The following is a 23,598-nucleotide window of genomic DNA, read 5'->3' as shown; positions in this document are numbered from 1 at the left end:
TTTTGTGACTTAGCGAGTGTGTGTACCGTGTAGTAGTGTACCCTCGATGTACCATCAAAACCTAAGAAAGACAATTATAAGAGGGTGAGGTGGTGGAGTAATGGGCTAATGACATAGTTTCACCTTAGTTTTTATGTGGTCTAACAATCAAATCAACTCATTTGAGGGATTTTCCTTATCTTCTTTTTAGTCAGAGCGTCTATATGTAAAGTTTTCTAAACTACTTTAAATTATTAATTTTATTTTAATACAGAGTAGTATATACTCCGTATTTTTATTATAGGTGAAGAACACAATTTTTTAATAATATGAAGCATTTCGTAAACTATTCTAAATCAAAATTGGATCATTAAACTGACTGTTGTGCATTTACCAAGAAGAATACAATTTTTGTTACTTAATTTTACTGAGAAGTATACAATTCATGTTATTTAATTTTTACTCTATTAACATACATTGAGAATATTCTCAATCCCAATAGAGGTGCACTCCATTTTGCTCTTCTTCAAATACTCATACGTTGTATACGATGTATCTTCATATTTTACAAAGCATTGGTAATTAACTTTGTTGGAGTCAAATTAGTAATGGTAATTTCTAAATCAACCACTTGACTAGCTAACTACTAATAATTCAATTATTTCTTAGGAACTAATAATTGATCTTGTTTGTAAACCTAAACCTACTTTTCAATGGCTTTTTAGGTGGGTTTTTTGCTAGTCAAAATTTTCATCAAGAGTCATTGAATTTATGTTACAATATTAAATACGGAGTATGTAGTAACTTACACTTATCTCCCACTTTGAAAATTTAAAACTTGCACTTGTGACATTAATTATTACAAATTACAAACTCATATTAACACATATTATCTTTCGTTTACATTTACAAATAAACCGACAACCTGCTCAAACAAATGACTAATTCCGTATACTCCGTATATAGAAAACTTTAACCTAATTACTTGTATAGTTGTATTACAGTACTTGGAAAAAAAAAGGTAAACCGAAGAGAGTAAGAAGTATTTGTAGTAGACATAATATACGGAATTATAGAATAACATACTCCGTATAAGGTAATATATGCATGAATGTTTGGTAAACTTATTATAAACCCGATACACACGAGAGACTTGATTGGTAATACGGAATACTACTCCGTATATTCCTAATTCTTTATCGGAAAACAATGAGAAAAGCTACCTGTTTTGGTTAAAACTATAGCAGGTTTGATAAACAAGAACGATAATGAGTTTATTGTGGAATTGTTGGAATAATGAAAAAGACTGCTAACTGTTCACTCAATTCATGTAATTAATGTCGTGGTTTTTGGCCTTTTTCTCAAATTAAGTTCACATGAGCCATAGTATTGTCACCCTCTCCATCTCTCATTTCTTGTCTTCTCCTGTCAATTCATTATTTGCATTTTACATGAAACTTCTTCTTCAACATTACAGGTTTTAAATCCCTATTTTAACCATTTTTTTCTTCTTTAATCTTCTTGTTTCGTCTTTTTGAATTTCTGGGTTTTAAGGGTTTTGCTGTGAAATTTTGCACTTTTTTGTGGGTTTTTTTTTTTCAGTTTCTGTAATTAATATCCAGTTGCAGAATTCCGCCATTGTTGAAAAGCTTTGAGTTTTTAGGGGTCCCATTAAAGTATGCATGATTGAAGACATGGCTGCAACTTCAGCGGTTCTGTAAGTGTTTCTCTCTCCTCCTCCTGTCTTTCTCTTTCTAAGAGTATTTACAACAAGTGTTTAGGTTAATGGGTATGTTTGAAATTGAATTTTCCCTCCTTTTTTGAGTAAATTATTGTTTGGTTTAATGTGGATTGCAACTGGGTACTGTTGAATTGATTAATTTCTGTGTGTATTGAAATAATTTCGAGGAATTTACTTTACTGCTATAATTCTACATATTTCTGTGTCTTACATTGTTTATTTTTCATTCAAATGTTTGTAGAAATGATACTGCACTTGAGTATGCTTCTAGTGGTTCAGTTGATAATGGTTCCAATTCTCGGTTGGATGAGGGTCAGTGCCATTGGTTTTCTCCCAAGGTGAGGTCTCTAGTCTTCATAATGTGAAATAAGGAAAGATAATGGTAATTTGTCGAGTTGTTATCGGTCTGTTGTAAGGTTTTTGACAATTAATTTGAAGGAGAAGTTCAATTTTATGAATTATAGTCGTGGGTTTTTCGGAGCCGGATTGAAGGCCAGAAACTTGTTATCAATTAGTGATGTAGCGAAGTTGGTTGCAATTTCTTTGATTTATTTTTGATGTTTTCAGTTACGAATTCTCAACCTTAATCTAGGTAGGATCTGGGAGCCATTATTAGTATAGGGGCAAGGCATCTCTACTGTGCATTTTTAGCTAAACTTATTGATCATGCGTTTTTGCCATCACGGCCTAAAATGTGCTATACACAGGAGCGTGAAATGTAGGTCTATGCTGGGTGAAAATGTGAGATTTAGTGGAGGCAGTAGATGGTACATGGCAGGAACTTGAAATGTACGAGGATTGTTTTCTGTTTCCTTTAGTTTTAGATACATGATTGATTAACTTTTAACTTAGAATCAATAAGGGTGAAGCTTTGTCTATACTAAAGTTTTTTCCTTCCATTAAAAACATGGCTATATAAGTTTTCTAACATATGACTGATCTTGCTTTCTTGTCTTTTGGGAGCTAATTATTTGTGATTTATGCTAGGCAAGCAATTATACTGAAGCCGAAAATGGGGGATACTATGGCAGAGGTGATGGTGTTTTTGATTACAAATTTCAGCTTGAGAAAGATGTAAGTCTTTGAATTTATGCTATTGTTATGTTTATCTAAAGAAGGCCTTCTGTTTCTTCACCCAGCAATCTCTGCAATATTAGAAGTTGAACTTAAACTAAGAATTAGAAAGAACAAGACATGCTTAATTTTGCAATCCGCAAACAAAAGTACCTGTCTATATACTGGTTAAACAAAATAGACTCGGTAGCTTCTGTTTTCAACATAATTTAATACACTCTCACTTTAATGTCTGAACTCATCCTGCTAATGTTACACAAAAGATTGCTGGTTGTGGACTAAAGTGAAGGGTTGAGACCAAATTAAGAGATTGCAAAGTGTTTTGCCTTGGTCTTTTTCTTGTTGCCACTCTCTAGTGTGGTTCTGTAGAATTCTGGTTTAGTACGATTGTTACCTGTGTTTCCTTTTAGTAAACTCTAGTTATTTACTTAATTTGGACTTGGCCTCTGGGAACTCTGTGAGAAGTCTGGCATTGGATAATTTGGATTATCATGGATGTTCAGTTACTCTTGGAGTGAAAGTTGATGTCCAACTCTGAAGTATTGCCTCATCTTGTTAAATAATTTGAACTTTCAGAAAGTTGATATACTGGGCCTGATGATAGTTTCAAACTTAGGGTAATAGGGGTCGTACATAATAGCGTTAACCCTAGAGATGTGATTTGTCCCCTTGTTGCTACAGGACTGCTGTTATTGGCAGTTTGCACTGACAGAAGCAACCAAGAAGATAGACACAAAGGATGCATACAAAAAAGATTTCCACTACATCTGGCAATACATGATCCCTATCCATAGATTAATAGACTTTGATTAATTAATTTGGGTTAGACTAATAACTTCCCTTGGATACGCATCCAATTGTTTTTCCCCTACATACCACTTCTCTTATCTGACTTAATGAGATTTATATTTAGTCCATGCCAATAGTTGTGTACATGTGTTGTGAGGCGGCTAATATTGTCCTAAACAGAAAGGAAAACCCTGTGTACTCTTACATAGTATAGTTTATACTATGACTTCACTGATACCTGGCTCATATAATGTAGCTCTCAGATATAGTTAGATACCATTTTTTTAAGTAATTGATAATAGATCATAGTTCTAATATAAATTCTCTATTCTGCCCTCAAAAAAAATAAATATAAATTCTCTATTCAGGTTCGAAGTTTGCATCAACAGCTGCAGGAGGAAAAGGAGTTGCATGTGACTCTGGAACATGCTGTCGAAAAGAACGTCATGGAGCTTTCTACTCCATCTCACTTTCCTCAGCGTGTATGTCATGTTTAAAGTTTGTTTTTCAATCGTCTTTTGGTTTTGGCTCATTCTGAATCTGTCTCATTCATAAAAAATGATTTGAGCATTCCAGGACACCAGGCAAATTAAACAATGCGTAAATCATTTTCTGATACTTCCTATCTTCTTTTAAATGCAACAATTGACTGGCACATTGCCAAGGTATATGACCGTAATATCTTTGATTAGGGGTGAGCGTAGCAGGGTACCCTATAAAAATCTCAGGACCCGAAACCGGAACCCGTTCAACAAGTTCTTAAAAATTAGGAACCGTCCGGTTCCGGAACAGGGTACCCTGTCTTTCAAAGTAAGCTTAATAGTTACTTGATTGTCTAGAATATTTATACAAATTTACAAATACTTATATTAATACCATTAATTAAACCTTCAAGAGTAAGATGAAAAATGAATAAGAGGAGGGAGAGAGGTAGGTGATGGCTTTTATATAATTTTAATATAGGGCTTTTATACTTGGGCTTAAATGATAGGTTCCGGTTTCGTGTAACCTATAAGGGAACCTATACTAATAGGGTACCCTACAGGTTCCGGTCCAAAATTTTATTACCCGGAACCGGAACCTGATCTACAGGTTCCGGTTCTAGAACCTATGGTTCTGAACAAGTTCCTGTTCTAGGTCAGGGTACCCTAAATTTTTGGTCACCCCTATCTTTGATTGTATACTAAAAATAAAAAAAAAAAAAAAAAAAAAAAAAAAAAAAAAGAAGAAGAAAGTTACTACTTACTAGTATGAAGAGGGAGTATATATGTAGGGAATGTGGAAGTGGAATTCTGGTGAGGTTAAAGCCTCTGGAATTTGAAATGCTTTATAATATATGATGGTATATTGGTATAGGCATCCTTTCTTACCCCCCCCCCCCCCCCCCCCACAAAAAAAAATAAAATAAAAAATTGAGATGGGAGTACTTACAATTGTCTTTTCGAAGGTAGTTAGGGCGGGGGGGGGGGGGGGGGGGTTGTTGTAGTTGTATATGTACTATGTAGCTTTTTGTGTACAAAATTATATTTGGACAGGCTAAGCATTACTATTGATTGGTGACAGATTCTGTGTTCTTTCTGAACTGATAGCAGTTATTATGATAACTATGTAGACAGTGGAGCTTTTGTCCAGTATTGCAGCACTAGAGGCCTCAATTTCAGAACTTGAAGAAGAGATGGTTTCTCTCCATTATCAACTCAGTCAAGAAAGAAATGAAAGGAAACTTGCCGAATATCGTTTGCAACGTTCTTATTCTAAGAAGACATCTTCACCTTCCTGGCAGGTATCTTCGAAAATATAGGATGGAGTGTTAAATTGTTAATTATTCCCTTTGCATCAGTATTCCATGTCATTAATGGCATTACCTGCATTCCTGCATAATCATCCACAGCACTTAGTACTTGCCTACTCGGATATTGGTTGTATGCAGTAATGTTTATGATGTTAGCAATTTAAATAATTTATGACTTCATGTTGCTCACCTGAATAAGTAATTTATGCTTTTTCAGGGGAGCCAATTGTCTCCAAAAATGTATCCCAAGGATAGTGGGGCTGTGAATGTTGGAAAGCTCACTAAGGAGCTTTCTTCTAAGGGTCTATGGAATCATCCTAATCGATTATCAGAGGAGATGGTGCGATGCATGAGAAGTATTTTTATCTCTTTGGCAGAATCTTCTCCTTCGTCAAACGATATCACAATGGATACCCCGAGTTTACCTCATGCTCATCCTTCAAATGCACCATCATGGTCACTATCTGAACACTTGATGGTTCCCATGTGGGCGAAAAGCCCACAGATTGATTTGCCGCGTGATTCTGAGGTGCTAGGAACAGAAGGTACTTTTGACCCTTATAAAGTAACTGGAAAATTAAGTTGGATGGAGATTGGGAGATATGGAGTGGCAACAGAAGTTTCTTGGATGTCAGTAGGGAAAAGCCAGCTGGAATATGCTGCAGGATCTCTGCGGAGATTCAGGTAAATATTTATCTTTTTTGCTTTGGTTCTTAGATAGCCACATTGGGTACTGATGGAGACATAATTTGATCTTGTGTTCTACTCCAAAGTCTACCTACTAGGTTACTAACAAGTTGGCATCCACAATTTTCGTTTTCTTTTTAATACATTTGACACAGAATTGATGGTATGATCTTGAACATGGTATCAAGTAAATTTTAGGTTGCTCAGAATAGTGAATGGTTTAATTTTTATACAACTTGCATTGTCAATCTTGTCAAATGAGGCTAAGAGGTCCAGGCCTGATCATGGAATTATTGCTTATTAATGCATTATGGTTTCTCATTTTTTCTGAGGACAGGATACTTGTTGAGCAATTGGCCAAAGTGAATCCTATCCTCTTGAGCAGTGATGAAAAGCTGGCTTTCTGGATCAACTTATATAATGCCTTGATTATGCATGTGAGTTTCCTACATTCTGTTACATTGAGTAATAATGCATTTTGGCTGTTAAGATGCCAACCTAATATTTTGTACTGTTGCACCTTACTATAGGCTTATCTAGCATATGGGGTCCCACGAAGTGAAGCAAAGTTTTTTTCGCTGCTGCAAAAGGTTTGAGCACTGTTATCCGCTTTATCTTCTTTACCATTTTGGGCCTTTTTGGCTGATAAAACCATTTTACTTCCAAAAAGTGTTTATTTTAGAATCAATAGAAACCAAGACAAATTAGCAACAAATGTCAAATGACTTTCTCAAAACTAGATAATAAAAGAATGTTTTGGGTTAAGTAATTTATTACTCAATGTTAGAAAAGAGATGCTTTGTAAATAGAGAATAAATTTAAGGAAGCAAGCAATGCATATATGCAAAATTAGATACAACTTTAAGCTCCTGAACAACAGAGCTGATCAGTTGCTCCTTCTGCAAACTTCATTCAAACATAATGTTTTTTCGTAGTAGTCATTGTAAAAAGATCTTTGTGATTGTAGTGCTGTTTTTGGAAGATAAGAAAAATAAAAAGGCTTACATTAAGTGTCCTTGTTCTCAGGCAGCATATACCGTTGGAGGCCATTTATTCAGTGCTGCTGTCATTGAGTATGTGATTCTGAAGATGAGACCACCGATTCACCGTCCCCAAATTGTACGGATCTGCCTTCTGATGCCTGTTAATCTGATTATTTTATTTCCTGATCGATTTTTCACTCTGTGATGCTTCTTTTTTACTATTTCCACCTTTAGGCCCTGCTGCTCCCTCTTAATAAGCTAAAGGTATCCGAGGAACAAAAGAAATTCGCAATTGATTCTTATGAACCAAATATCGCATTTGCCCTCAGTTGTGGGATGTACTCATCGCCTGCGGTAATTCTCAACAAACGTTAGAAATCCTTTTTTCTTGTTTTTGGGTGCTTTTGTATCATCACTCTGATATCTGAAGTTTCTTGTTTCTCCTGTCAAATGTAGGTTCAGGTGTTCACAGCAAAGAATGTTAGAGATGAACTTGAAGCAGCACAACGTGATTTTATTCGGGCTTCAGTTGGTGTGAGTAGCAAAGGGAAGTTGCTGGTGCCAAAGATGCTGCACTGCTTTACCAGAAATAACGTAGATGATTCAAAACTCGCTCAATGGATATCGCGTTATCTGCCTCAGGACCAGGCTGCTTTCATTGACCAACACATAACTCAAAAGCGTCAGAAACTCTTTGGCTCTCGAAATTGTGGGGTCCTTCCTTTTGATTCTCGGTTTCGCTACCTTTTCGTGCCTGAATTGGTTTACCAGTAATGGCATGCCTGTTCAGTGTAGTTCAGCATCAACTCTGCTTGAGTACATGGCGGCTTAAATGCTACCCAGACCTGCAGTGTAAATCAGGAATAGGAGGGTATAGAGTGGGACAATGGGTGCTTTTTTTTTATCCCAAGGAGCAAAATTTAGTTCAAATTTCTGGTACATATAAATGTAAATACATATCAGTGTAATCATAAATTTGTCAGTGCAAATAAATTTAGTTTCTTCAATTTGAATGATATTGAATCATTAATTCATTACATTACTTGAGTGAGTACAACAGTAGTCAGTGTATAATTACTATGTACACACCATTTCTGGTTAAAATTCCACAAAATTCATGATTTTCATCAAAATTCACATAAATGTCGACAGTAACACAGGAATGACCATTATCCTTTCCCTATTTGAGAGTATAATCACAATGAAATGCATTGATGTAGATACTGAGTGAAATATGATGACCGAGATTATATCAACGTCTCTTATCTGCATCGTCGAGCAAGTTGCATATATCTGAACATTCCACCAAGCTGCACAACAGATAAATCCATGAAAGCATACAAACAAGAATTAGAAACAGGTCTAAATATGAGTTCAAATTTCTCTCATAATCTAAAATACTACAGGCACAAAAAAACCTCATTACAGAGAATTATGTAGAGCTCAGCTATAACGATCTTTGATAATATGAATAGAAAAAGAAAACATCTTACCAATATTGTCGACTTCGAAATCCCTGCTTAAATACAATTATAGGCCTGCAATCAAATACACCAGCATCAAAAAAATTTGAATTCTTTTAATTTACCCTTGAAAATAAACATCTTGGTATACTATACTGGTGTTAGTTAATAAGGCCACTCTGTCACTTATAATACCTTCGAACATTAAGAGGACCTTCGTCGCCACCACGAATACAAGTGCCAACACACTTGGTAGTACAAGACTCAGCATTCCTAGACTTTGGACGTTGGATTCTGTTCTTCTTCATATTACTCTGATCACACTCTTTGTCCAAAGGATCACAAGACTTCCCTGAGAGCTCTTGTGGTATATTGGACAACGTTTCTTCGGAAGGCGGAGGCGTCGAAAGCACCACTGCAGCTGCTAGCATGCCAATCCCACTGATGGCATGACAGTTCCCTACATTTGCATTATTCCCATTTACATTGATGATCTTCCATACTGAAGGTGAGGGGTGAGAATGGGAATAATGATGGTATAGTTTTTTGTTGAAAGTTAAGGATTTGAGATTTTGGGTGTGTAAAGTTAGCATCATTTCAATGGTGGAATGAAAGGAAGTTGGGATTTGTGGATTAGATTTTCTTCCCTTTTTTTCTGTTTTGTTTGGATGGGAGGATTTCCAATTTGGATTCCTGGACCCTGGTTAGTTTGATAGGTTGTGTTTTGAGGTTATTAGAGGTTTCGAGTTCGAGGACCGTATCAGACAGTTCCAAGTTGAGTTTATAATATCTTTATGAGGTTCTAAAGAATTTTTTAGACATTTTCCAAGTTGAGTTTATAATATCTTAGTCAATTGATAGACTAAAATCTGCCTATTATAACCTTATAGGGCAATAAAAATGTTGGATTTTTGATGTGATAGCAATTTAAATGGTAAAAAGTCAACCTATCTCAGAGAGTGGATTCAAAAGTCTACTCTCGAACTTTTTTCTTCTTACAAAGAACTTTTGGCTAGCTTAAAAGTTCCAAAAAGATGTTATATTTATTGAGTATTTCTTGAATCTTGAGATTGAATAGTGTAGATTTTAATTTAATATAAGCTACAGTCATTTAGTCTAACTTTTAGGTTAGTTTGATTTCACTAACATATGCCATATTTTAGATAGGAACCTTTAATGGAGCCTTTTAATTGATTAATTTTGTAACTTAAAGCTTATGCACACAAGTTAGAAATTAATGATATTGAGCAATCTAATGAAAAATTCTGAAACGAGAGAGTTAAACATTGTTAGAACACTCCAATCACTCTGTATGCAACATACATACGTGGCATACCTATATTGAGCTTTCACTCGAACTTTTCATTTTACCTCCTAGTCAGATCTTCGAAACTCCCAATATGGGCACGGACATTTAACACTTCATGTTGGATACGTTCAAACACTTGGAACTGTACTGACACCACACAAATCTGAATAGCACAGTACTTAAACAAGATTCAATTCTCTTATGGGAAGCACATAAAAAGCTCGTTGTTCTTGATAATAATCTGCAACTTTTTTCACACAATACAATGTCTTCATTTTCTATTTGCAGCAGATACAGGGTTGCTTGGTATTGATATTATATCTGTTTTCATCCCAAGAAAAAAATATACACGCAGTCTTTATATCCTATATATATGCTATACACAATTATATCACCAAGAAACAAAGGGAAAAATGCTCATCAGATTAATCTCAGTTCTGAAGCAAACGCCAATGAGACGATCAAAATCTTTACATTAAGATATACTCCATTAGGTGTTCTTCTCAAGAACTGAGAGTGCTGGTGCCAAATAATTATTCGCCTTATCAGGCAGATGTGCCACCTGCAAGACACCCGAACAACATAAGCTGCATAAAAACTAACTGTAAAGAGCGAAAAAGTGCAAAACCTGTAAGCTAGAGATTTGATAGAGTTATGCAAGAGAATCAGTTATTACCAGTTCATAAAGCTCCTGACCTTGCTCAGCCACATACTCATAGCACACCTGAAATTTTGCAGTAAGATAAAAAAAATCAGGAATGTTTGAAATGCTCTAATTGATCATGACTTCAGTATTAACTCACATCAAAGCTCTTATTTCTGGCTGTCGAATCATGCAATGCCTTCACACAGATATCAGCAACATCAGCACAACTAATTCCCTGCAATCAGTTTTGATTCAAAGATGGAATCAGAAAAACCAACAAATATATAGAGGCTTGCAGTATGGTTAGCTCTTTCCTATTATGTTCACCTGAGAAATTCGGTTTCCCTGGTCAAAGATCAAAGCACGTTGCCCCCCGGGCTCTTCCTATGAAACAAGTTAAACATACACTTTTAAGTCATTTATAATCAAGTGAAATACAAGAAATTGAACACAGGTTATATATGCAGAAGACGTTGAACATACCATCAAAGGACCAGGACGGACAATTGTATAACCAAGTCCTGATTTTCTCAACGAATCTTCACCAGCCTACAAAGGAGATTAAATGTAAATTTAGCACAATTACGCAGTTCCTATATTGGTGTTTACAAAACTAACTTTTACTGATCAAATCTGATGATTTTATATTATTTAACTTTTATCGAATGTTTGCTTTACAAATTGAAGAGAGAAAGGCTAAGGTTATGGAGAGTTTTAAAAGCTTCTGTTAAAGGTAAAAGTCATACCTTCTTAGCTCTCAAAACCTGTTCCCTTCTTGAGGTCTCTATTCCTGATCCTGTACACGATACCAAGATGAAATCTGTTTCCTGACCGCTCTGCACATATAGATAGATCATATCAGAATGTTATGAAACCTGTAAGAACTTGCTATCATATAGTTTTCTGTGTTCTTAAGGCACTGAAATAAAAACAATGCTGAACTCACGGGCAAGGCTTTTATGTATTCCAAGATTAGCTCGAAATTTCTTGGGTCTTGCTTCATCCCATTAGGCCCTTCAACAGGTCTCTGCATCAAAATTTATATGAGCAAATTAGCAGGACTCAAAGAACATGTGATACAATGTACATGTTTCTGTACTGTGTTAGATGTTTGGCAGATGATTTTTGCATCAAAAACACTATAAAGATCAATGTGTGTTAAAGGAAGATGTTATAGTTACCTGTCTTCTAGGCTCAAAGCGAATGGTCAAAGTGTGCGCAAGAAACGGATCCAAAGGTGGATCACTTGGATTCACTGGGCGAAAGGCTGAAAATGGAACTCTGACCTTCCAAACAGTAAGGAGAGAAATACAGGTTTCAGATACAGTACACTTTAGCGCTTACAAAAGGAATTTTAAGAAGCTAACATATCAACATTACTTATAGATTCTGTACCCTGCAAAAGCCTGCTTTTGTATTAATTCTTGCAAAATACAATTTGCTTTGGGTTGAATCCGCAAGAGGACCAGTTTCAAGGATTACAACATAAGAACGACCGTTGCCTCCAACAGAAAGAACAAGACCTTCATACCTAATCATCACACATTCTCCAAAATTAATGGCCAAGTTTCCATCACATAACATAAGGTGGAAAAAAATAAGAAAAATGTGTGCAATATTACAATACTTGGTAGGACTTCGGAGAAGCATACCTGTCTAGAGTAGAACCCAAGGGGAGTGAAAGCTTTCGTGATAGTTCCACATATCCTCCTCTGGTGAAAACATATCCTTAAATGAAAATGGTAAATTAGAGATACAGAAACCTTAGAACCCCTTCCATAAGTTTTTTTTTTAATGATCAGTAAATGTCAACTGCATATTTTGCTTATTGTTCGGTATCAGGATCATTAACTGGACTAGTTGTTATAGTACTGAATCACCCAACAGTTTTCCAACCAGGCCGTGGTTTTCAGGCCTAATTTTACATGAATTTGCTTCAGTAAGATTATTTTTAGAACAAACATGTATATAAGTCTTTCTTTAAGCACACATGACATAACCAATAACCAATAACAAAAGTATATACCAGAGAAAATGGCAAGGCCGTTCTCATTGAACTCAAACTTGGCTTCCATTCCTCCATCATATTTGCTGGCCACCACATCCTGGAAATAAGTCCCTTGTCGTACTTCCCATCCCTCAAGTGAATCTTTCGATTTGAATTTTGCAATTAGAAGTTTGCTTTTGCTGCTTTTACCTGCTCTTAACTGTGCCAATTTGTTGTTGTAGTCCTGCAATGTACACCATTGCATTGTGATTTAAGTACTCGTTATTAACGTATAAAAACCAAACAGCAATGCACACTATGGGAAGAGCTCTACCATTACACTATCTTCTAGTGACAAATAGCATCAGACCAACACTAGGAAGGATAACACCTAAAAGAAGGCACTGATTTACACTAATACAACTCATCCTAGTATCCTACAATCAAACACTAGTTTTACTGAGCCCTACTTTCTTTCTGATATATGCTTCACAGTACACAACTACATACTATCAAAGCTATCAATGAATATTCTCACAGAAAGTACCATCACTACTATCGATCAATCAAAGCCTTAATCCCATAAGTGGGATCGGCTACATGAAATCAAAAATTACCATCACTACTATAGACAAGGTAATACCTGAAAGGCTTTCGCAGCATTATATACTCCACGGTTGTCAACTCTGTTGAGATCCCCTGTAATGGCAGAACGAGCAGTGGCACAATAAATGATTTTACTGCAACCTTCCACCGCATTTTGGAGACTAACAGGATCTCCTACATCCCCAACCACTAGTTCAACTGATCTCGGCATCATATCCATCACTCCTTGATCAATTCTCCTCACCAAGCCCTAGCATTCATTCATACATATCTTTCAACTTAAGAGTAAGCTTAACTGAATACAATCAAATGAAAAACAAAAACCATTTCATCAAATTCAATCTTGGTCATTTTAAAGCTTGTTTCAATCCAAGTTCATCAACAATAATGCCATGAGGCAATATTATGAACTACAATATTGTTACTTATTAGACATAATCACATCTAAGGGCTTGTTCTCATTTACTGAACTGAGCTGAGTTAGGCCGAACTCAACTGAGCTGAAATTAAGCTGAAGAGAACAGGCCCTAACTCGATTTCAATTTGCAATGCTCCCTTAAATAAAAAGCATTACATTGATTTTGTAAAATGACTTGCATTAAAGTAAAACTTCAATATCAAAAGTTATATACCCTACATTATAAAGTAATCTTTAATAGACTAATTCAAATTGCTCAATACTACTAAGTATTCCTCTACTTATAATAACATATTCTACCATGACGTACTAAGGTAACATACACATTTCAATTCGTAAGGATAAGACTGCATACATCTAATCAAACCGTGACATAAAAAAATAACAACTACACATTTGTAACAAATCAAAATTGTACCTTAACAGCATAGCCTCGAAGCATGAGCTTACGAACAACGAGGCGTCCAATACGACTAGTAGCACCAACAACAAGAACAGTAGTATTCTGAGCACCAGGAATAGGTGCACCATCACCATACACCAACAAATTATTACTACTACCATCATCATATTCAGTCCTAGAAATCTGTCCCAAGTTCGAAAACTTTTTCCAAACCTCGTCGAATATCTGCCTCGACTTCCGCCCTAATCCGACCGGATTAACCGCCTCATCAAGCCTTTTAATCACATCATTATTACTGTCACTATTGCTGTTCTTCCCACTCTTCTCTGTTTCAACTTTACTAATAATTTGCTCCTTTTTACTACCATCAATAACATTACTATCTTCTTCCTTAAATTTCTTGTTCTTTTTTGTCATCTTGCTGTCTTTCTTCCCTGTACTGCTGTTTTCTGTACTTGCAGATGCTCTGACAATCTGGGTTTTTCTGAATTTGTCAGTTGATATGAAATTTACCCTCTTTCTGCTGTTGCTGTTTTTTGTTGCAGCTAACAGATGAATTGCTGTTGCTGCTGCTGCTGCCATTTTATTTACTGAAAATTCAAAATTTTGGGTTAGTTTGTAAATTGAATTTGATAATGATGATCAAGAATTCATTGAAAAAATGGTTGAAAATTAGTGTAGTATGTAAGAAAACAAGGGAGGAAGAAAGAATTTGTGATGATAAAGATTTGAACTTGTTTTAGTGATTTTCACAATTTTAGTTTGCTAGAATCTAGATTACAAGTGGATAAAGAATTTGTGATGATAAAAATTTGGATTTTGTGTAGGTGTTTTGGGAGGTTCCCAGAATCTGAAACTGTGAATGGCCACCATCAGAAAGTGTTGATGCAAAACTAATCTGAAAAGTGCACTTATCCACCACATAAAAATGGTGTGGCCCCCACCCATTTTGTGGCTACAGAAAAACGATATGTAATTTTATACTCCCATTGACCGGCTTATAACATCGGTTACCGTAAAATTTTGACAAATACAGAGTATATAATATCAGTATAAATTGTACTCCGGTAATAACTTCCTCATAGTATTCAGAAACAATACATTTGACAAATACTTGTACCCATATAACTACCCCGGGCCTGTTCTGTTCAGTTTAATTTCAGTTCAGTTCAGCTTAGCTTAGTTCCTAATTTTCTTATCTTATGAACAATTCATTTCAATTCAGTTTCAATCACTTCAGTTCAGTTCAGTTGTTTTCAGTAAATTGGAACAGACCCACTGTATGTTTGATCTTATTTACAAGTAAAAAGTACAATCTTGTCTTTGTGGTTTTCCTTGTTGGAATTGGACTCTTAATAATTCAATTAATTAAAGATCAAATTTTAAAGAAATATTGCCTTGTTAATTTCTCATCTTGGATATAAAGGTTGTTCAACATGGATCTTTCAAATTAATACGTAGTACGTAGTATTAGCTTCGATCAATTCTATTTAGGTCATGTTAAGATAATGAGCCATTGTAACCCTGTTACACGGGTTTGGTCAAAATTGGGCTGGATTTATTGGATGAGTTATTGATAGTTTGAAACTCCGTACTACTTAAATCATCTTGTTGGGCTAAGTCCACTGATAAAAATATACAATGAGATATTGTAGAATTCACATCTTTTGCCAAATGTTACGTTGTTTTGTTCATAAAATGATTTTCAAAGATCCGTATTAAATGCCATACACCTAGCTAGTTATTATTAGAATTAAAACAATAATTATATTTTCCTTAAATATGTATTTCAGTCAAAAAAGTTTCTAAAACACCTAATACTTAGCTGTCAGTTCAATCATTCTTCTCTCAGTCCATGTTGAGGCAGTTTTTTTTTGGTCCAAAAAAAAACTTGTATGTATAACACATTAACACGTTACATACTCCATAAAAACCTTATTAGAAACCTTGCTTTTATTCTTCCCAAATAGAATTCTCTCCAATTTCTACTACTTCTACAAGAAATCTTAAAGTAACTGGACGCGGTTTAATCACGCATCCAGTTACTAGAGAGAATCCTAATCAATTTTTATCATTTCAAAGATAGAATTATTAGAAATCCGATGATTTCTTGGGAGAATCTATACCATGTATTGTCCAACGTGGTACCACTATATGTCGTAATGATCTTAGCTTATAGCTCAGTAAAATGGTGGAAAATATTCACCCCGGATGAATGTCTAGGGGTTAACAGATTTGTAGCCCTATTCGCGGCTCCATTTTTATCTATCAAGTTTATCTCAAACAACAACCCTTACGCGATGAACTACCGTTTCATAGCAGCAGATACGCTACAAAAAGTCGTAGTCATATTTATCCTATTTTTATGGTGTAAGCTAAGTTCAAGAGGCTCTCTTGAGTGGTGCATCACACTATTTTCTCTAGCGACTCTAACAAACACGCTTGTTATGGGGATCCCTTTGTTAGAAGGAATGTATGGCGAAAATCAATCTAAATCTTTAATGGTGCAATTATCTGTGATACAATTTATTATTTGGTTTCCTTGTTTGTTGTTCTTGTTTGAATATAGAAGAGCAACGTTATTAGTCCCACAAAAATGTTGTGAGAATGAAATTGGTTTAGGGTTTGATGAGGAGATACGAATTGGTGTTGGTGAAGCTTCTCTTCCTATTGAATCAAGTGAGATTAATGAAGCTAATCGAAGAGGTAACGAAAATCTGACTAATGATGGTCACGATCATGATCATAGAGGGGATACTAACCCTAAAGGTTAGCTTCCAACTTCGATTAATGTTTTTTTGATTTACATTTCATACATGCTGATGCGAGAAATAAAATGTTCCCTCACTTTAGTGGTGGATCCCGAAAAAATATTTAACGGGGTCATAATTAATTTGATAAGTTTTAATGGGGTAATTTGATACAAATATAAGCAATTTTATTCGTAAAAACATGTTTAATAGATTTTTTTTACATGTTTAAGTGGGGTCAAGGTACCTCTACTTGACCCCACTTGAACACCATGCATCTGTCAGTCTTCCACTGGTTCTCTCTATCCTTAAATAATGTTAGGAGTTACGTTTAGCTAATTGGAACGGTGAGATTATTATAACTTAAAAGATGTATGCTTTTTAGTGAACTTTACTAGCTAGAAGGAGCATCCTCCATCTAGAATTACTTGTCACAATGTCTCAATATTTTTATATTTAAGAAAGCATTAATAAATTTTAATCTTGATAAGCACTAAATATATATGATTGCACTATTGATGCCAGGCTCAACTTTGCAAGAATTGGGTACTAGATCGACGATGGTTGATCAGGTCCATCCTGAAACCGTGGCTCAACTCGAACTCCAACCCAAACCCAAGGAAACAATCCCTGCTGGTGCGGCAACCAGGCTGATTTTGATCATGGTTTGTAAGAAACTAATGAGGAACCCTAACTTTTACTCTAGTGTTATAGCCCTTATTTGGTCCTTAATCTCATTCAGGTGAATCACATAGAACTAACATGTTTATTTGTTTCAAATGTAGTTTCATTCTCTAATGTTAATACATAATTATAAGTTGATTATACACATACTAGCTTGATCTTAGTAAAAAAATTTCCAAATTTTTGAAGGTGGCATGTACAAATTCCAGCAATTGTGGACAACTCAATTAAAATTCTCTCTGATGCAGGATTAGGGATGGCAATGTTTAGTCTTGGTAAGCTCAATGTTTATTTTTCTCTTTAAAATATGCTGGTCATTTTGCTTTGCTTAGTTATTAGAAATTGAACAAAGGTTCGTGTAATCGTGTTCAAGTTTCAGACTCAACTACTTTATAACGACAATTTTGTTTTCCAAAATAAATGTATAGTATGTGAAAACTTTGTATGAGTATTGATCACATAGTCATAATACTAGATCTACCCAAGATAAATTACTTCATTTAGTCCCAAATTTTGGCCCAAATAAAATTCACCAGACTCTAATCAGAAGTACCTCGATATTAATTCAATAATATATAATTGAGCACATTTCTTGTTTCATGTCAAAATGTGTAGGTTTGTTCATGGCTTCACAACCAAGGATCATTGCCGGTGGGAATGCATCAGCTGCCCTTGCTGCCGCGATGAGGTTCCTCGTCGGCCCGGGTATTACGGTAGCTACTTCATACATTGTAGGGTTAAGAGGAACCCTGTTACAAATCACCATCATGCAGGTAATTAATGAAATCTTTATGGTAGTCGTTTGAAATATGACTACTAGCAATAATGCAAATTTTCAAAAAAAAAAAAAAAAAAAAACAAAAAACTATGAATTCTAATTTCTTGTTGAATGAATTAATGCAAATTTTCTAACCATTGCAAATATTTACTAATTTAATTTGATTTATAGGCAGCTCTGCCACAAGCAATTGTCCCTTTCATCTTTGCTCGAGAATACAATGTTCATCCTGGCATTCTTAGCACTGCGTATGTTCCTTTTAAACTCCAATTATTATTCAATTAACACGATATAATTATACCTTTTTTCTTTGTGTTAATTAATTTATGATTGTTTGGTGCAGGGTTAGCTTTGGCATGTTGATATCTTTACCAATTACATTGGTTTATTACATCTTATTGGGGCTTATTATAAAGTGACAAAATTAGCAATACCATGTTGATATTAGAGAGTGATGCATGGTTATGTATTATGACTTTGTTTGTTTTTATGGTATGTAAGTTGGCGGGCCGGGACCCTCCATGGATTAATTTAGCCTAAATTAGCAGGCTGGACAATTTGGGAGAATGGAGGAAAAGGTAAGGGAATCTTTTCCCCAAGTTGTCGTTTCTAGTGGAAATTGAACCTCAAATCTCATAGTTAGAAGGTGTTCGTTCTCCTATATATCCACTAGATCAAGCTTAGTTTGGTGATTATGAATTGAGAATTGTTGAGCGGAGAATATCAAAGAAGAGAGATATATTGATAAATGCCCCAGATTGTACCTTGTATGTAAGACATATTAGCTGCCAAATTCAAGATATCGACCCTTTTATGGACACTCTTCCCTCCCCTCCCTTTCCCTCCCCTCCTCTTCTCCTCCCTCCGATCCCCTTCTTTTCCTTCCTCCTTTTTTTTTTTATCCAAACACAGTTTTATAATACATAATTGTATGAAATTGCCGATTTAATCTGTATGATATACTGATTAAATTTAAATCCAGATTGATATCATGCATTCTGATTATTATGAGTTTATTGTAAAATTTGAGCATCTTTCACCAATTGACCAAACATATATGGAAATCTTTCACAATTTGCGTATCTCTTAATAAAAATCAATGTTAGAAAATAGCTGAAAACCACATTGTATCAGTGCAAATTTTCCTAAAATAAATTAATAAAAAAAATAGCTTCATTTCTTCATTTGGATAACCCATCTTGTTTTAATAATGTAACTATTATAATAAACATAATTCAACTTCTTTATAAAAGTAATCTTGTTATTATTAATTTCCACTGAGGTGAACCATCCAATTGAAAACCCTTTTTTTTTTTGTTGATTCCGTAAGACTCTTAACCCCTATTACCCCCTATTATAGTGTGACCACTCCATGCAATTGACTGGCCATATATAAAAACTTGTGTTTGACAAAAATCAATTTTAATGGGCAAAAGTTAGTAATTACAAAGAGCAAAAAAATAAAAATAAATACAAAAAAGTTTTAATTAGGGAAAATCATATTTGATATAAATAAAAGCTTCTACACATCAATTTTATCAAGTGTCCAATTTAAAATCTAATAATATTATTAATAATAAAAAAACATGATATTGAAGCTAGTTACAAAATATACTAGCTTAAAAATTTGATATGTAAAGGTAAGCTATAAGGTATTTTGGTAATTTAATTTGCAAAGTTTTCGTACGAGAGGGGTTTAAAATTATTAAGTAGTTTATTCTTGGTGAGGTGGCAATCAAGTGGGGTAAATTGATTAAATAAAAAGATAAAAAATAGTAAAATTTTTAAAGTAATTTATTTTTACTCAGCTGAAATTAATTAATTTTATTAATCTAAACTAAAATTATTTTTACTAAAATGAAATTGTTTCTACTTAGGGTCTGTTCACATTTACTAAACTTGAAAATAGTATAGTGCACCCGGAAAGAACATTAGGCATATTTTAAAGAACATGGAAAAAAAAAAAGAACATGCTAGTGTTTGAAAAAGAACATACTTGTGTTTGACAAAAGAACATGTTTGTGTTTGACAAGAACGTGACATTACAAAGAACATAAAGTCTGTATAAAAAGAACATGTTATTTTTCATGGTTACTTGGGTGGTTGAACGTGTTTGAAAAAGAACATTATATTTGATAAAAAAGAACATGTTCGTGTTAGACAAAGATATAGGTGATCATTGGGCGGACCGGGGCAAGCTTAAAAAATCAGCTCACTTCTCGAGTCGGGCCAAGTTTTGGGCTGAAGTTTTCGTGCCCAAACCTGCCCAAAATGGTCCGGCCGTGCGGGCTTTTCCGGTTGAGTAAAAAAAAATCAACTAAAATGCATAAAAACGCAATCCCAAACTCGCCCAAAAATTTAAATTTACGGGCTGGGTACGACCCGATTTGGGGACAAAAAAATTCTGCCCAAAACCAGTCCAAAATCAAGTCGGGTCAGTCTAACTTTGATCACCTCTAGCCAAAGAACATAAAGGCTTTACAAAAAGAACATGATAATACAGTAAAGATCATGTTCTTTTTTCTAGTTACTCGGATGATTTTTTTTTTTTTTTTAAATGTACATACATTAAAGAACATATTGTATATAATATAAAGAACATATATTTCAAACTCAAAGAACATAATAATCAAATTTAAATAACATATTACGTTCATGTTCTTTATAAATATCTATAATGTTCTTTTTTTCGCCCATGTTCTTTTAAATATACCTAATGTTCTTTTCGGGTGCACCAACCATACATTATACTAAACTGAGCTGAACTGAACTAATTGAAGCTGAACTGAACTGATTGGAGCGGAGCTGAACTGAATTGAATATTTTATGAGAGAAGAAAATTAGGAGCTGAACTGAACTGATTGGAGCTGAATTGAACTGTAATTAAGTAAATGTGAACAGACCCTGAATATTATTATTTCAAAGTGAAGTGAATAAGGCCAAATAACCCTATAACAAATAATCTAGTTTTTCCCTATAAAAAATAAAGGGAAATTCTCAATGGTACTCTTGAATTTTTTATTTTTCTCAATGGTAAACATCAAAGAATTAAAATATCTTTGGTAATAAATTATTTGTATTATTAATTCAGTGGTAGTATTAGTGAGATTACTTTATATTTATAAGTCTAACTATGGTTAGCTAAATGCAAAATGACTAATATGCCCTTAAAAATCAGATTTTCATTTAATTTTTAACAATTAATTTTTTTTTTAAAAAATAAGAAAAATCACCACCACACTTTCCCCCAACCACCACCGCTAGCCACCGGCCTCCAGCCTCTATCCCCATCTCCCGGCGCCGGCCATGCCCAGACCCTCCGGTGTCGGCGTCACATGAACCACCGGCCCTCTCCCTACCCCCACGAACTCTTAACCTTTAAAAACCATCCCAAACCTCGAAAAACCCCAACCGAAACCCCCAACAGCCGACATCAACCCCCTAATCGATTACATTTCACCCAATTCAACCCAAATTTCCTCAATTACAACAACAATGAGCCCACAAATCCCTAACAACCTTGTTGATCTCGACCTAGGGTTCGTGAAATTAGCTCCAAATTCATGTAACCTGCGCCAAAATCGACCCGATTCGTTGAAGCTTGTTCGATCTTCATCGAAACCATCGGAGGAAGTAGCTGGTTCGATTCGTTGAAGGGTTAGCTATGATTTCGCCGGGGAAAGATTTCGACGCAGTTTGGGGTTGTTGGTTTCGGGTAGGGGGTTTCATGAGGGAATTAGTCGGAAAATGGAGTGGAAAGTGAGGGGAAGGTGGCCAAGGAGGGGTGGCCAGAACAGGAGGGGAAGGAGGTGGCCGGATTTTATGGAGGAAGGGGTTGGCGGGCAGGGATGACAGGGGGAAGAAGGGGTGGTGGGTTTTTGTTCAATAGGGTATTTTAGACATTTTTCTTTCCCCTCCCTTTTAAAGCTTAAACCATGGTTAAAATTTTCTTAAAATGCTTAACTAATGTTACCATTAAATTAGTTTTACAACTTATGGATTACCAAAGATAATTTGAGAATTTAGTGTTTACCATTGAGAAAAAAAAATAAAATTGAAGAGTACCATTGAGAATTTCCCAAAAATAAAATAAAATAAATTCTAGTTTTCCTAATTACAGGGCCGAATAACCCTAAGGGGGTGTTTGGTAAGTGGGAATTGGGGCTTGGGAATGGGAATTGGAATTGAGGAGGTGGGAGTATATATTGCCTTGTTTGTTTTGTGAGAAGGGGAATTGTAGGTGGGATTAAGAATGAGAATAAAATTGATATATTCCCATGATTTTATTACTTGGGAGAGGGGGGGGGGGGGGGGGGGGGGCAAGTAATAAAGATGGGGATATAGGAAAATACCATTTTGTCATTAGTGAAAGCATAAGGATATAATATTAGTAAGGGTGTTGTTGTAAATTTGTTATTTGCTTGTCAAAAAAAAAATTTGTTATTTATTCCCAATCAATATCTTTCACACCCCAAACAAGGAATTGTCGTATTTTATTGAATTCCAACCCTCTAATCCTCAAATTACCATTCCCACTTGCCAAACGCCTCGTAAGTCCCTAACATCATCAATCAATCAATCAAGCGAATCTTAAGACACACTTGTCAATGTATTATTAAAAAATTTCCCGCCAAAAGTACCTTCTAAAAAAATTATTGTTACTTAAGGGAAAAAAAAAATTACATACTACTAAAAGCGAATCTTAAAACACACTTGTCAATGTATTATTAAATAATTTCCCGCCAAAAGTACCTTTTAAAAAAATTATTGTTACTTAAAGGGAAAAAAAATTATATCGAAATTATGACATAATTTGTTTTATATAAAATATAAATCTTTTCCTAAAAGATTAAACTATCCATTATAAGTTTATAACTATTACATGTTTTTTAAAATATTTTCTCTTGCATGCTTTTGTTTAATATATACTCTATATTTTTTAATACTCAAGTCATTATATTAAAAAATTTATAATAAAATTGTCAAATATATTTAACAACCGTGCATTGCACGGGATTTAACCTAGTATAAATCTAAACAAAAACATAAATTTTCCTAATTACACGCGTCCATGCCTCCAATTCTTAAGCCGTAGCCACGCCTTCCCTACTAGCAAGCGGAGGTAGCGTCTGCGCAATCACAAGGTTAGCCCTTTTTAGTTTTTACGTTTTTTTTATAATTTTTTTTTAAGGCAACGTTTTTATAATTAATAATACATAATTGCTGATTTAATTTGTATGGTTTAGTGGTTTACTGATTAAATTCAAATCAAGATTGATATTATGCATCCAGATTACTATGAATTTACTGTAAACTTTTAGCATTTTTTTAATTTACATTGTGTCACGTAATTTGAGTATCGATATTTAACTTAGGGTTTCAAAAAAAAAAAAAAAAAAATTGTTCTTTGCCTAAAATTATTTTGCCTGATTTATTAAAATTGGTTAGTTATTCTTCATTGAATTCAATCTGATATTTTTGTAATTGATTTATTGTAGTTCGTTTATAG

The 23,598-nt window shown here is 34.6% G+C and overlaps 4 protein-coding genes across 5 annotated transcripts; 2 read left to right on the top strand and 2 right to left on the bottom strand.

Annotated features, from left to right (window-relative positions):
• The first annotated feature begins 1,215 nt into the window (after positions 1 to 1,215).
• On the top strand, positions 1,216 to 7,927 carry LOC145624310 (uncharacterized). 2 transcript variants are annotated; one of them, XM_081677314.1, is made up of 12 exons: positions 1,216 to 1,456; positions 1,602 to 1,696; positions 1,962 to 2,058; positions 2,708 to 2,794; positions 3,952 to 4,065; positions 5,196 to 5,366; positions 5,593 to 6,059; positions 6,400 to 6,499; positions 6,593 to 6,652; positions 7,089 to 7,181; positions 7,280 to 7,399; positions 7,502 to 7,927. In XM_081677314.1, the coding sequence occupies exons 2-12, from the start codon at positions 1,662 to 1,664 to the stop codon at positions 7,817 to 7,819; spliced, it is 1,662 nt and encodes a 553-aa protein (XP_081533440.1). In that variant the 5' UTR covers positions 1,216 to 1,456; positions 1,602 to 1,661; the 3' UTR covers positions 7,820 to 7,927. The 2 variants fall into 2 exon arrangements, with proteins under 2 accessions (XP_081533440.1, XP_081533439.1); XM_081677313.1 differs by having other exon boundaries at positions 1,216 to 1,696.
• A 111-nt stretch (positions 7,928 to 8,038) lies between these two features.
• LOC145624312 (uncharacterized) lies at positions 8,039 to 9,220 on the bottom strand. The gene is made up of 3 exons (XM_081677315.1): positions 8,704 to 9,220; positions 8,539 to 8,583; positions 8,039 to 8,355 (listed from the first exon to the last, which is right to left on the bottom strand). The coding sequence occupies exons 1-3, from the start codon at positions 9,102 to 9,104 to the stop codon at positions 8,298 to 8,300; spliced, it is 504 nt and encodes a 167-aa protein (XP_081533441.1). The 5' UTR covers positions 9,105 to 9,220; the 3' UTR covers positions 8,039 to 8,297.
• An 804-nt stretch (positions 9,221 to 10,024) lies between these two features.
• LOC145624309 (protein HIGH CHLOROPHYLL FLUORESCENCE PHENOTYPE 173, chloroplastic-like) lies at positions 10,025 to 14,756 on the bottom strand. The gene is made up of 13 exons (XM_081677312.1): positions 13,893 to 14,756; positions 13,094 to 13,306; positions 12,490 to 12,694; positions 12,116 to 12,191; positions 11,859 to 11,994; positions 11,645 to 11,749; positions 11,410 to 11,490; positions 11,210 to 11,299; positions 10,947 to 11,012; positions 10,791 to 10,847; positions 10,621 to 10,698; positions 10,494 to 10,541; positions 10,025 to 10,379 (listed from the first exon to the last, which is right to left on the bottom strand). Exons 1-13 carry the CDS (start codon positions 14,457 to 14,459, stop codon positions 10,308 to 10,310), a joined length of 1,794 nt encoding a protein of 597 aa, XP_081533438.1. The 5' UTR covers positions 14,460 to 14,756; the 3' UTR covers positions 10,025 to 10,307.
• A 1,077-nt stretch (positions 14,757 to 15,833) lies between these two features.
• LOC145617880 (putative auxin efflux carrier component 1b) lies at positions 15,834 to 18,909 on the top strand. Its single transcript, XM_081672639.1, has 6 exons — positions 15,834 to 16,646; positions 17,153 to 17,369; positions 17,501 to 17,586; positions 17,927 to 18,084; positions 18,261 to 18,337; positions 18,433 to 18,909. The coding sequence occupies exons 1-6, from the start codon at positions 15,980 to 15,982 to the stop codon at positions 18,506 to 18,508; spliced, it is 1,281 nt and encodes a 426-aa protein (XP_081528765.1). The 5' UTR covers positions 15,834 to 15,979; the 3' UTR covers positions 18,509 to 18,909.
• The last annotated feature ends 4,689 nt before the right edge of the window (positions 18,910 to 23,598 follow it).

This window comes from Chenopodium album, chromosome 3, assembly GCF_948465745.1.
Source record: "Chenopodium album chromosome 3, dcCheAlbu1.1, whole genome shotgun sequence".
Lineage (NCBI taxonomy): Eukaryota > Viridiplantae > Streptophyta > Magnoliopsida > Caryophyllales > Amaranthaceae > Chenopodium > Chenopodium album.
This window is presented reverse-complemented; position numbering and strand designations above follow the sequence as displayed.